The 13,517-nt window shown below is 37.5% G+C and overlaps 1 protein-coding gene across 14 annotated transcripts in view; it reads right to left on the bottom strand.

Moving 5' to 3' along the window:
• Nucleotides 1–5,413: 5,413 nt before the first annotated feature.
• The window catches only part of RBMS1 (RNA binding motif single stranded interacting protein 1), a 154,933-nt gene continuing 146,829 nt past the window's right edge, over nucleotides 5,414–13,517 (bottom strand). For 8 of the 14 annotated variants that reach the window (XM_035570143.2, XM_035570109.2, XM_035570026.2 and 5 more), the window contains exons 10-14: nucleotides 13,225–13,275; nucleotides 11,003–11,113; nucleotides 10,265–10,345; nucleotides 8,969–9,053; nucleotides 5,414–6,163 (exon numbers count right to left, since the gene is read on the bottom strand). In XM_035570143.2, the coding sequence (XP_035426036.1) occupies nucleotides 8,976–9,053; nucleotides 10,265–10,345; nucleotides 11,003–11,113; nucleotides 13,225–13,275 (321 nt within the window). In that variant the 3' untranslated portion in view covers nucleotides 5,414–6,163; nucleotides 8,969–8,975. Of the gene's footprint in view, nucleotides 7,978–8,968; nucleotides 10,346–11,002; nucleotides 11,114–13,224; nucleotides 13,276–13,517 lie in introns of all 14 variants that reach the window. The other 6 variants (XM_035570124.2, XM_035570037.2, XM_035570069.2 and 3 more) reach the window with 3 other exon arrangements.

Below are 13,517 nucleotides of genomic sequence, written 5' to 3'. Positions count from 1 at the left end.
GCTGGGTGAGCAGGGCTGGTGGCTAGGGAAGGCCTCCCTTTCCTTTCTGCGTGGTGTTCAGTAACCGCTTTATGCTCCTAGGTACCTCTGTGCTGCTTACAGGTACTCTCTGAGCCTGAACAGCCTGATACAAATGAGAGGTTGTAACAAATAGCTGTAAATACATTTTCAGATTTTTCACATTCACTAGAAAGAAAGAAAAAAGAAAGAAAAGCAAAGTATTTTCTTGTCAGTATAAAAATATTTCCTACTGGGGAAGGACTGAAGTACACAAAGGAAAAGTTATTTACTGTTATTACTGTTGCTTATTTACCAAAACATCTTATTTAGTTGTAAATTTTCTTTTGGCTTTCTTTAAACCCTTGCTTTTACCCTTATGTGCTTTACAGATAGAGCTTGAAAGCATCGACCCTATGTATTTCAGGTGTTGAATTTCACTTTTGAATTTCAGGTGGTGAGAATACTGGAGAAAATTCCTACTGCGAATTACTTCTTTAGGGTCAGTAGAGTGTACACGCAGAAATCATTTTCCAATTTTTGTTTCCTCTTGGTAACATTAGCATGGTGGTCTCTAAATCAATAAAGGTACTTATAAAGCTGCCCGAGCAAGTTGATCTGAACACCTATAGTGTGCATGCAGGAAGTCTTTAGGGTGCCACATGTCTTCATTCATGAAGTTGGCAAAATCTCTATCCCAGTGAAGCTGCTGAAAGAGAACATATTATTCAGCTGAAGGGAGACTGACGAAATACAGCAGAATTCAGAACAACACTGATGTAAGCATTGAGTGAAGGGATACTGTTGAAAAAGGCAAGATGGATAACTTAAGCAGTTAAAGCTTGCCTGTTGACAAGCTGTCCTTTCTTCTGTGGCAGGGGAAAAATGCAGTAGTGTTTTCCTGTGATATGATTTCTCAGATGGTAGATGCAGTTAGAGCTGTCCTGAAAAGGAAAGACTTACTCACTCCACATGCAGGCTTTTACACACTCCCTCTGGTCACTGCATTGTAAATCTTCACTGTTCTGACATCAGTATGGCTTTTCTTAGGAGCTGGAGAAGAAGTTGCCAAACAGAATAGGTTTTGTATATTCTAACCCCTATTCTGGAGAGAATTAATGGTCCAAGTGCGAAAGCCAAAAGCCTCAGATTTGTTTGGGTTAATCAATGCCAGAATTTGTTGGCTAGGAAATGATACAGATGATCTTTCACAGTTGAAAGAGTACGTCAGTGTTGCAAGTGTCTGGAAGGTAATAGCATATATGTCTTAAACACCATCAAATAACACATTGGCTTTCAGAAAAAGACGTTGCTGGACAGGGTAGGATTGATATCTTATTCCAACGCATGTGCAAGTTTGCAAATAATTTTGGAATGGTTATCAAAGCAAAAGGAGCAAGCGCAGTGCAGTGTGCATGGCAGGCGCAGGAGTACTGAACTCACATAAATATTCTGGCACTTAAATGGATTTCTCATATGGTGTTAGCTGTTGCTGCGGAAAGTGAGGTGGCACAGTTCTGGCCAATCATCTAGATTGTCTTGTGTGGTGGAGGTACCATAACATAAATTAAATCTAGAAGGGGGGAGTGGTAAAAACAAACAACAAAAACTAATCAGCAACAACAAAACACTGACAGAGTACCAGGAAAGTGCTTTATTCTGACTTTCATCACAATTATTCTAGCCCAATACATGCAAACAGTCATTAGCAGAGCTGAGCTGATCAACAGCACTTTGTTAACTTGCAGTTAATGCATTGCTTGCAATAATCTTATACCTGCCCAGTTTGGTTAATTTAGAAAATAGAGAAAGATAAAATACTTTGTTCATCCCGTACAGAAAGACTAGTTTCCTAGTTTCTAATCACTAACCACCAACAGACAATAGGGCCCGTCCATACTCTTTCAGAAAATACTTGTATCAGGATAAGAATCATCCTCCATGAGTATGATACTTGTCAGTATTTGCTAACAGCAAAAAGACTTTATTAGCAGCATGATTGCAAGGAGGGTTCAAAAACAAATTATATGCATCAGAGTGGAATCAATGTTTGAACAAGCCAGTTGATAATAATTTTATTATCTATAATAAAGTATATTACATAGAAATATTGCATTATTGCAGATTGCCTGATAGAAATGATACACACAACCTTATAATACCAGGAAAAAGGCACTAATCTGAAAGCACTCATTCTTATCAAATATAGTTGGAGTTACAGTAAGAGAACTAAGTTTATCATAGTGCTAATTAGAAAAGCAAATAGGAAAAGCCCTTCCAACATGCATTTTTCTAAGTTTGTTCCAAAGAGCTTTTGTGAGATAGTATCCATACTTAATTCAGAAAGCCTACTTGTACTTTGAAATAAACTCAGTATGATGGTGAAAGGAATCATGTAACAAAACCCTCTGAAAGTTTGCTGTATTCATCTTCTCATCCATGGCATTTTACACAGACAACACACTGGGCCAGTCAGTGTTGTTACAAAATGGTAAACTGGCATTTTATTTTTTCAGTTACAGGAGTGTGTTTAGTAGCACACAGTGTGAGATTTTTTCTCCTCATTAATAAAAGGAGGACATCTTTATTGCCTTAAGCTAATGTAAATCATGAGTTTCCTAACCACTAGGTGAGTCTCTTTCACTCGTTCCACTGAAAACACATTTAGTCTCAGTATCTCACATCAGCATCATGTAACTGGGAGCCTGGGCTGCACATTGCCTGTAGGGTGACCCCAGCCAACCCATCCAAAAGGCTGCCTACCCTGTTGCAGGGCTGGCGGCGGAACACTTGGAATATGTCCAAAATATGGCTATAATGTAAAATGTGTTCTCTGGAGCAGCACAGCCCGGCGTCAGCAAGCCTCCCTGCTGCCTGCTCAGTGCTGATGGCACTGGGCCTTCAAGCCCCTGTTCTCTGCCATCCAGAGCACGCATGGGTGCCCAAGAGAGAGTCAGACACAAAATGACGTGGACCACGTGAGTGGTAGATCATTTATTTAGCTGAAGAGACACGCTCGTTGATATTTTAGTCTATTTCATTTCCAAGCCTTACTTTGAGCAGGGCAATCCTCTGTCTGATACACAGCATCAGCAGTGGTGATCTTGCCAAAAGGATGATAAAATCAGAGATTACCTTTAGAGAAAAGAGGTGCTTAAAGATTGCAGCTGGAAGACAGACACTCAGGATGATTTTGAATTCCACTTCTGCTCTCCAGAACGGGGTATTCCAGCCAACTCCGCTACAGTTGGGACAACGGGAGCACTTGAAGGCTGCAATTCAATGCTAGGAGCTACCAGAGACCCCCACCTCCACCCATACTCCCACAACACTGGCTTGCATTCACAAGTGCAGTGTGCAGCCCTCTCAGTGCAGGCTGAGGAAGAGAACAACACCGTTCTTGCATTCAAATCAGATGTATTTGATCATTTATTTTTTGTCTTTCCTGTTTTGTCTGAAAGAGTGAGTGACTTGTAATGTGTTTTGAAAGAGTTAAAATCTGATTGTAAAGAATGTTTATAAAAGCACAAAGCAAGGCTGAGCACTTCAAAGTGAAGGTGAAGTCTTTATAATAACCTCTTTGGGTTTTCCCCCAGTAAAGGAACAGCTGAAGGAAAGACAATGCATTTTCTTTTTTTTTGGATCTTTTTTATTCAAAAGTTTTCAAAGAAATAAAACAGAAAAAAGCTAACAATCTAATCAAATTTACAGTTCAAAAATGTCTTTTGGCGTTTAACAACAAGTCCTAGGAAACAAAACTACAGAGTTATCTTGAACCGGACAAATAAGTTACCACTGGCAAGTTTGTGGCACTAGTAAAACAAAAATAAAAAATTAACTCTCTTGATCATATAGATATCTCTATGAAAATCTTTTTTTTTCAATCTGTACAAAAGGTCTTTCTTCATAAATTAATTTTTTATAATTTAATGGCTGTCTACTATGTGATGTTTAAGTAACTGATTATTTCTTTATGTACAGAGGTTAAATTTCCCAAATCTTACCCAGACAATGAGTATGGCACTTAGTTCAGACATTTCTGGCAGCAGCTCTTCCCTCCCTCTAACACAGCTATCATACTGCAGTTTTAATTAACGCAAAAGTATCAAGTAGTGAGAGATCTAGGCTTGGAAATTCACCAGATACAGGAAAGGTGCTGCAGAAAGTCTGGACTTTGACAAAGCAGTAATATTCCAGGGAGCATAGAACCAATAATACCACAACTTTTTAAAAAAGAAAAAAACAAAAACACATCTCTTATGACTATGTATTTCACTAGAATCTACACTTCTCAGAGCAGCAATTTACTTTTGAAACTATGAAATGTCACCGACATCTATACTCCAATACTCACACAAAATTTAAAAACTAAAAAATACTTGAAAGAAACAACTGCTTAGCCCTAGCTCCCGAGCTAGGATGATTTGGTCTGTGGAAACAGGGAGGGCCAGCAACCTGTCCCAATACAAAAGGAAATAAACTTTGAGGTAGATAACTGATCATATACAGCTGACCAGAGAAGTACACAGTTTTGGAAGACAACTTAATTTATCATTTGATTTAAAACATATGCAATCGTAATAAAGAGCTTTAGTAGCAGTGAATTATCTAATATGTGAAGTACAAATAACTGTGTATTTATGAATCAGGAATTTCATAGTTTCAAAATTGGTTTTCTTTACACTTAACACTTGTAGTGATGATGTAAAGTGTGGCACTGCTTGGATCCAAGTCTTCCTTCATGCTTTTGTGTCCATACATCAATTAAAATTATAAAACCTAAATGCAAATGTACAAAAAAGGCACATTCTCCTAACCGCAAACTGGTCCGGCAAAAATAAAGAGTACAGAAGACGTAATGCTGAGACAAATCAGAATTATTGGTTACTGGCTCTTTGTTCTTTGGTAAAGTTACCTTTTAAAAGTGCCAAGTCTTTTTATTTTTATTTACCTAGTATAGAGAGCTAGTACCCAATCAATTATCCTTTACTCACATCTCAGCTTATGTTTGAAAACGAGTCCTTTAGCTTTTGCCATTTTGCTTTAACAGCAACTTTTCTGTTTGCTAAGTCTCAGCATGATCCTCATCCTAAAGCACTATCATTAGTATAAAGGAAGGACAAAAACATTCGGTGAGATCCCCACCCCAAACTCCCTACTCTACCTATGCTAAAACTAGAACATCAAGTTAGTTTTTGAAAAAAGGCAAAAAAAGATTTTACATTGCATCATACAGCAGAGTTCCTAAGTCATTCAAACTACCAGAGGGAACTATTGGCATATGGCCTTACAAACAATTTATCCTATTAAAATTTCCCCAGTCAGAAAATGTGTTTCACACAAAACATTTTTCCCCCTCTTGCATTTCACTACCTTACATATTATGTGAAAAATCATTAAAAACACTTACTACACATTAAAAAAGCCAAATTTTCAGCAATTTTTATTGACTACCTTTAAAAGCCCTATGCTGCTGTTTTACAAGGCATAATAGACCAGCTCATTTGGTCAAAGCATTCTACACCATTAGTTTGGACTACTTACTGAAACAGCTACAGCATCGAAAGATTTAAGGCAAATTGGAATTTATAGAAAAGGATAAGACACTTCACACTACATTAAAAGAAAAACAGAAAGCTAAAAGACCAGACACTATAACTGCAACACAGCACTAAAGCAACACTCACACACTGCAAGCACAGAACATCATCTTAGATGTTTTACTATTTGAAACTTCAGAAAACCCATTTCATACAATTAAAAAAAAGAAGAAAAAGAAAAAAAGAAAAGAAAAAAAAAGGAAACAAAATAAAAATAAACCAAAACACAAATTCTGTCATGCACATGAATAAGTCTTTGTGGTCATCTGTGCATACCCAGAAATTTGATTTTTTTTTTCTTTTTTGCGTCATAACACTTGATAAAAATTTTTTTTTTTTTACTAAAATAAACCTGTTCATGGGAACAGCTACTAGATGAATTTAAGGTTTTTCTTATGCACCTTATAGAACTTATAGCAAAAATAGTTTTAGTTGATTTCATTATAAATAACATTTTCAAGAACCTGTGCAAAACTGTCAATAATTCCTAAAGCACAATTGATCAGTAAAATCCATGATTGTTTCAGCCTTTGCACCCTTCTCCAGGCCAGGTCAACACTGGACATCTGCAACACAGAAAGGTCAGAGCTAGAGCAGAGTTGCGAATTGCATTCATTTTTCTACTGTAGCTGTCTACAAGCTAAATTATTTCCTATTTCAGACAGCTGTGAGCAGACTACGTGAATGTGAGCACAGATCTGAGAAGCAAACACAGGCGGCTCTACAGGTGCTTGTCACTTGCCAGGATACAGTCTTCCAGCGTATTTTCCCCCTTTATCTCTAATAAAGATAAGCATGCAGAATGCCCACCGAGGAACTGGAAGGCTGCATTCAAAGCTATCTCCTTTCTTGCTTTGTTAGGGTTGTTTCCTTTTAGCTGACCAAAAGTAGCTGAGTATGTGAGCATACTGCTGCTGCATCCCAAAGGCTTTTGATCTCTGGAAAAGGAACACAATTTCCTTCTGGTGCAGCCGTAGGGAGGCTAAGCACAAGGTACTGCAGCTAATGCAAAGACAGCTACCGTGCCTGGTAGATAGTTAATATTTAACAGTAATTCAGGGTTCATTAAACTTTAAGGGAGACTTCTCCATTTACTATATTGGCTTATATTGCCAGATGGGTTTTAAAAAATGCTCAGCTAATGAAAAGTTAAGACAACTTTTGAATTTTTCAAGGCAAGTCTGTTAATTTAAGGTTTGTATATTTGTAGGTGCATATACAGTTATAACACACTTTTTTCAAGTCCCTTTGACTATTTTGATATAGTAGCAGCTTTTTTGAAAAGAAGCTACTAAATGTATTTGGTAAGGGTATACTAAATTTATTTGGTAAGATGCTGGGTATTTCTGATAGACCGCATCAGCTTGTGTGAATGTGCTAGTTGTCATTTACCACTTATTTATGGCAATATGTATGCTGACTTTCAACAGGGCATTTCCAAAAGTGCTGTGCACGCATTTAGAACGAAGTTTCAATTTGTCAATAGTGACAAAACCACAACAATTAAGAGACCGCAGCGTTCACTGTATTTAGGGCAAGAAATAACCGTCAATTCCCTCCCCTTCACCTGTCTGAAAAGTGACAAGTACCGGCATGCTCTAGGGACAGAAATACCAAATGCCATACTCCGAGGCTGAAATCTGTTGAACCATATTAACCTTCTCCACGTGCCCGCTCCCACTGCCACAGTCACTGCACACACAGATTTCCCTGTGCAGATAAACACAGGTAGCAGTACTTCTGAAGAATAAAAATACATGGAGGACTGGCTTACAGAAAAAGCCCAGAGCTGCTCACAGAGCTCAGTATGCTACAGAGTCGTTGTTACAGAACGCGTCTCAGATGGCAGCACATCTCATCCTTTCAGGAGACTACGTGCTGCTCCTCCTATGGACCCAGTCTATGGGAAAGAGACCGACACGCTGATGGAGAGGCAGGGTGCGGAGATGCCGTGCAGGATTCTGCTTCCCCGTCTACCACAGATCTCTGTTTGTAAGAAGGTTTTACATGCCCACAGGGAAGACTTAAGGCAAAACAAATAATTCCTTGAAAAGTGGTTAACACCAGCCAATAACCTTGGCATGGGAAACATGCAGGAGCCATGGTTTTAACGCTAGGAGATGGAGAACGAGAAGAGTCTGTGGCTTTGCTTTCTCCCTGCCCTGGAAGAAAACCAAGGATGTGGGCTTTCTCTAGATGCAGGCATTTGGCCAGACTAAAATAATAAACACAGGTCATATGTTGTGCTATGCAGGCTGTGCCATCTGTTGAATGTGCGAAGTTTCCCAATTGGTTCATTTCTATCTTTACATACTTGAACATATAAGTTGTTATGCCAATAATGGGGATGAGAACAGTGTTGTCAAATAACACAGCTGACCTGCAAAATCAAAGGTGATGGCAAAATGTGTGTACTGTTAGATCAATACATTTTAAAGAGAGTATCACACAATTAGAAAACCCTCGCACATAACTGTTTATAGTTTTTAAGTACCTTAGAAATGCCATGAGGGCTTTAAACAAACACTTCTAAGACCACCTCTAGTACATTATTGTAGCTGAATGGAATTTTTCAGTATGAGGTCTTATAAGATTTGATAAAATATTACGTAGTCCAGTTGCCTGATTTACAAAGCACCCAGAAAAAGATGAGTTAGGAAAGAACTAAATTTCAGAATTCTAAAACATGGAGGATGGAGATGGGGATGGTTACTGCAAACAGTATTTTCAGAATGGCAATCTACAGAAAGCAAAATGCTATATGGAAGGAGTTAGGATAAAACTAGTGAATGGTTAGTAGGGGAAGGCCATGCAAGCAGAAACACAGGAAACCTGCAGCAGGAAGATAAATAAATAACTCTGGAATTAGAGCCAAACTAGGACATGGACTAAAAAGTAATTGACAAAATTCTGGACCAAACTGCTGCTTCATAGAATAAAGGATGAGCAGGGAAGTCTTTAAGAGAATAGGTGAAAGCAAGGATTTCTACCAGACCACCCCCCTGCTTACTCAGTAAGTCAGTTGCAAAGCTGTTTGCAAACCTGGTATGTTCTGCATAGATGTTTTTTCACTAATTCATTGTTATTCTTGTACACAGCATGCTGTATACAAATGAACAAATTAAAATAGAACATAATCCAGATATGCTATAGAGAAATTATTAAAGTGCTATAACTCATAATTCATTAAGTCACTTCTGGAACTCCTCTTCCTTGCTTCTAATCTGGCCAAATTTGAATTAAGTGTCTGGCCCCAAATATTATCAATGTTATTTATATGACATAAAAAAGAATTTTCATACAGAGTACTGTATGTTATGGAAAAAACATCCTTGAATTCACATCTTTCATGTGACAGGATGAGCCCCTACCTCACAGTTACTTATTTTGTTGATATGTATATGGAGAATGGTCACTGGACGTCTCTACTGTAACCTGCTGTTGACCACTGGCTTCCTGCAAAGGAAGAGGGAGAAAAGACATGGGAAACAAAATCAGGTAGCATTACCTGCAATCTGTATCTCCATGCAATTTGTGTAATTAACAGTCTTAAAGTCTGAAACCCCACATTTCCCAAGTGGGGTATTCCAATTCCAAATTTAAATTGTTAACTTCACATTGATTTACATTTAAGTAGATAAGAAAAGCAAAATGATCATGCAAACCTTCTATTTCTTCAGCTGTTTTGACATTAATTTAAAAACCTTCACCTTATAGAAATAAATACATAAGGGGAGCAAATAACTGCCGGTATATTTTCTACCTGCAAATGTTAAAGAGCATTCTGCCCTCTGTTTTGAAGGGCAGTGAGAAGAATGAGATCTACTTACTACATGTATAAACACTATCTCTTTGAGTATCACGGTGTCATTGGCACTAGATAAGACAAAGAATTCTAGTTGGAACTTTGCACATGAACCCCCAGAGACCAGGGAATTAATTCAGCTGAGGTGCTCTGATAGTGTGCAAGCAGCTAATTACTGAAAGTCTTTCTCTGACCCACTCTAGCAGATGAGTAAACCGAACCAAACAAGTTTTAGTGTTTCTCAAAAATACACTGCGAAATTAAACATTTTTCTTATAAACTCTGGAAGAGACTGTCTAGCACTCACTCTGTATAAAAGAGCTGCAGTATGCCTTCTCTAGCTCCTCTGTTAAGAAAATACTAATCCATAAAAAAGTGGAAGGTAAGTCAAAATAGCAGGCAGACTACTGTCTAGCATTTAGTTGTGCTTTTTAGCCGGAGTTGCAGAGGGTTTTCTTTGGTAAATATGAACAGTACCCTGAAATCCTAGGGCAAAATTAGGATTCTTTCCAAAAAATCACAATCAGGGTTTGTTGTTCACTGGAAAACTAAATGGAGATCAAAACTACAGTATCCCCCCCGGCCTTGTTCCTATTGGCAGTTACATTTCACAAAACGCAAAGCTTGGCTGAGCTACAGTCATACAGGAGACCTATCTGCTATAAGTAGAAACCATTCTTTGTTATAATACTAATCATTTGAGTTAAGAATAATGACACTTCATAGTTTTAATATACATTGTATTCATAGTATGTTCACAGTTAAAATGCTTTGATTGGTAATTCTCATTGGGAAAAATAATAATAATAAAAAAGAGTATATTCATGTCTCTTATTTCTGGTCTTTTATAACATATACTGACCTCAACAGGAACCGCTGCTGTCTGGACATGTGTATATTGGGGTATGTAGGCTCCTTGCATAGCTGTTGTGGCTGGCATGTACTAAAAAGAGACAGTCCATTAAGTTGAGTTGAAATCCCATGTCAATTTAAGAGTATTCAAAATACCTGTCATGACATTATTTAATAGATATTGAATGTTTCCCTCAAAAATAATGTGTGAGAAAAACTTTTCCGTTTGAAATCAACTGCTTTTTCAGAAAAGTGGGATATGTTCTTAAAAAAAAATCAAATTTAGCCTTCAAAGACTAAGCAAAGTATTTTTCTCTCAGTTAATCCCTATCATCATCTTTTTTTTTTCTTTTTCTAAATACTCTCTACTCAGAAAAGATGGGTCCTTCAGTTTAGAGGCTAGCCTGCATCTCTTCTTTTGGTCTCGTTTCTGTTGCACCCTATGTATAACTTTCACCAACTCTGATCTTCTGAAGAGTAAAATTAACTGTTGGTTCTTTTACATTCCGGCTCTGGAGTCACCTCCTGGGTTCTTTTCATTTGCTTTATCTAGTTTGTTTACATTATTTCTGACCAGTTAATAGACTGAATAAAAAATGCCGAACCTGATTTATATATGGAGTCTGTTCTTAATGTTTTATTGAACGATAGAGGATTTTTTAACATGTAAAATGCACATGCATATTTTGATCTACACGCAATATTTTCCACTTGCAAAAGTTCTATTTTGTATTAAATTGCTACATACTGTTCCAGTACTGCCTAATGAAAGATGACTCATCTGCTGTGTCAGAGGGCTTATCATTGATGCAGGCTGTAGTGACATGGTATGGTCCATGGAGGGAGTCAGTACAGCACCCTATTAAAACAGAGAAAGAAATGATTAAGGCAACACTCAGATTTTAATTACATTTTTGATTTGAGTCTAAGTATAAGCTATCCTTCCAAGGGGATATACCACAAATTCTCCTTAGTCCAAGGCACTGACTGACTCAGGACACACGTCTTGGGCATTTTGTTGCACATACGTTTTGCACAGTTTGATAATTGTACTGCATTGACTTCCTATTGAATGTGCAACTTACACACAGTGCACTTGAGACACCTGCTGAAAACACTCTAAAATTAGTTTAACATCTGAGTTTAACCACATGTTGACCTTACACTAAAAACTGGCACCACTACCAGGTACAGATTTGCTTAGCTTTGGAATTTCAGGTTTTAAGGAGAAACTTTTGTCTCATCTTTAGAAATGGGGGCTTTGGAGGAACATCTCTGTTAGGGGAATTCTACCTGCACCCATAGGATGTTCACACACAAGACAGAGCTGCCCTACTGAAAGGCAGGTTTCATTAGCACACAAATTTTTAAAGAGTGGGTTAGCAAAGCTGATTGGTTCTTTTGTGAAAATACCAGCTACCAGAATGGCTCTATCACTCTTGTACTATTTTGTTAACTCTATAGAGTGAATTATAATTTTTAAACACTCAAGATTGCTTAATATGCAGGGCACACTTGTAGGGTTTTCAGAGTTATCTGAAATGGAAGATTATCAACAGATCTCATTTTACCAATCATGTTCTGCAAAAACACATTTCCAAATACTTTGTATAAGTTGTGCTTGCAGAAGTGTTGATTAAAATTGATGGAAGTTCAAAACTGACAGAAATAATTGTGGTGTACTGAAAGCCAGTACTTAGAATCTGTAACTATTCCTTAAAAAGAAAAAAAAAAACCCTACAGAGTATAGCTGGAAAAACAACCATGTGACCAGTGTAGCTGAAATGAGTCACAGGCACATCAAACACTGAAAGAATTTCCTGTCTGTAGACTGCAGGCTTCTCTGCAAAGCAAATGAGTAAGACAGCACTAGTCTTTGCACAGGCCAAAACTAAAACTTAAGGCAGGAATCTAGATCTTTATTTTCAGCTACAAAATCTCATATTGTGTACCTCTAAAACTGATATATCTTATAGTGTTAAAACATATTAACTTGTGTCTTTTACAGCATAATTTGTAAGATTATTTTTTATGAAAATCTGTGTTGACAGAGAAAAGTTGAAACCAGTTGTGCATGTGTTTAACATTCAAAAAACACAAATGCAACAACAATGAAGTGCGTGAGAAGGTGCTCTGGTTCAGTACCACCTTCTCTGCACGCACAAGAAGAAAATGTTCTGCCACAAAGATTTACGTTCCATAATCTGCATGCAGAGGTTAACTAAAGTCAGGACAATAGCCTTTCTATACCTGGAAACAGACTTGTTTGTTAACTGCAAGAGATATATGAAAGTGCCTGTTCTTATTTGTAATGCTCATATCAACCAGTCTTATAGTTCGCAGATAGAATAGTACTCAATTGGCAAATGACATAGATAAGAAGCAAAACATCACGTGAGAGTATAGATTAGAATACCTGACAGTCTGGTATAGATGCCACAACCAAAAGTATAAGGGGAATAGCATTACTCATGAGTGGTGTAGCCAGAACAGGCTATGCAGGTTTTTTCAATTGAGTGCCTGTGGTGCCATTTATATCGCCACATCCATCTATCTGTCACAAATTATCCAGTCTGAACCACTCTAGAGCTATTCTAGAACCTTTAGTCTTCAACGGCAGCTTTTGATAGGTACACAGTATGTAAAGCATTGGTATCTGCAAAATGTTCTTCATTTAAAAAAACAAATTTAAAAAGTTTCCTCAGGATGTTAACTTGGTAAATCTAATTGTCCTCAATATCTTGATACCCTGAAGGCAGTTATCTTTTTTTTTCCTAATAAGATGAGGCCCCAGTTCAGGTTAGGATCATCCCTTCTCTCTTCTGTTTTCATCCATGATTTAATCATCATGATGCAACTGTCAAGACTCTGGAAGTTACTGGGTGGGAAGTGGCCTATTTCTTGTTGTTTAAACTACATAAAGTATTTACACAATCAGTAACACAACAATGGAGAAGCATAAAAACTTACTGGGTGCTGCATTATATATGGTTGAGGCTGCATCCAAGAAGGACTCTGAACCTAGAACAAAATTGGCATTTTATTATTCTTTTTAATGAAGACACTGCAGTATGTTATTCCCTTCCTCTTGCAGCTGGCATGTTTTGTCTCAAAAAAAAAATATTACCCAAATGCTTAAATCAAGGCAAGATGCCTAACTTTGCATAACAAGGTAAATTAAAAGGAGTAAAAGGTACTCTAATAGGTTATATGATTGTCTTAGGTAAAAAGAGCTGGTTGCAACAGCTCTTTGAAAAAATGCG

Source organism: Cygnus atratus, chromosome 6, assembly GCF_013377495.2.
Source record: "Cygnus atratus isolate AKBS03 ecotype Queensland, Australia chromosome 6, CAtr_DNAZoo_HiC_assembly, whole genome shotgun sequence".
Classification (NCBI taxonomy): Eukaryota; Metazoa; Chordata; class Aves; order Anseriformes; family Anatidae; genus Cygnus; species Cygnus atratus.
This window is presented reverse-complemented; position numbering and strand designations above follow the sequence as displayed.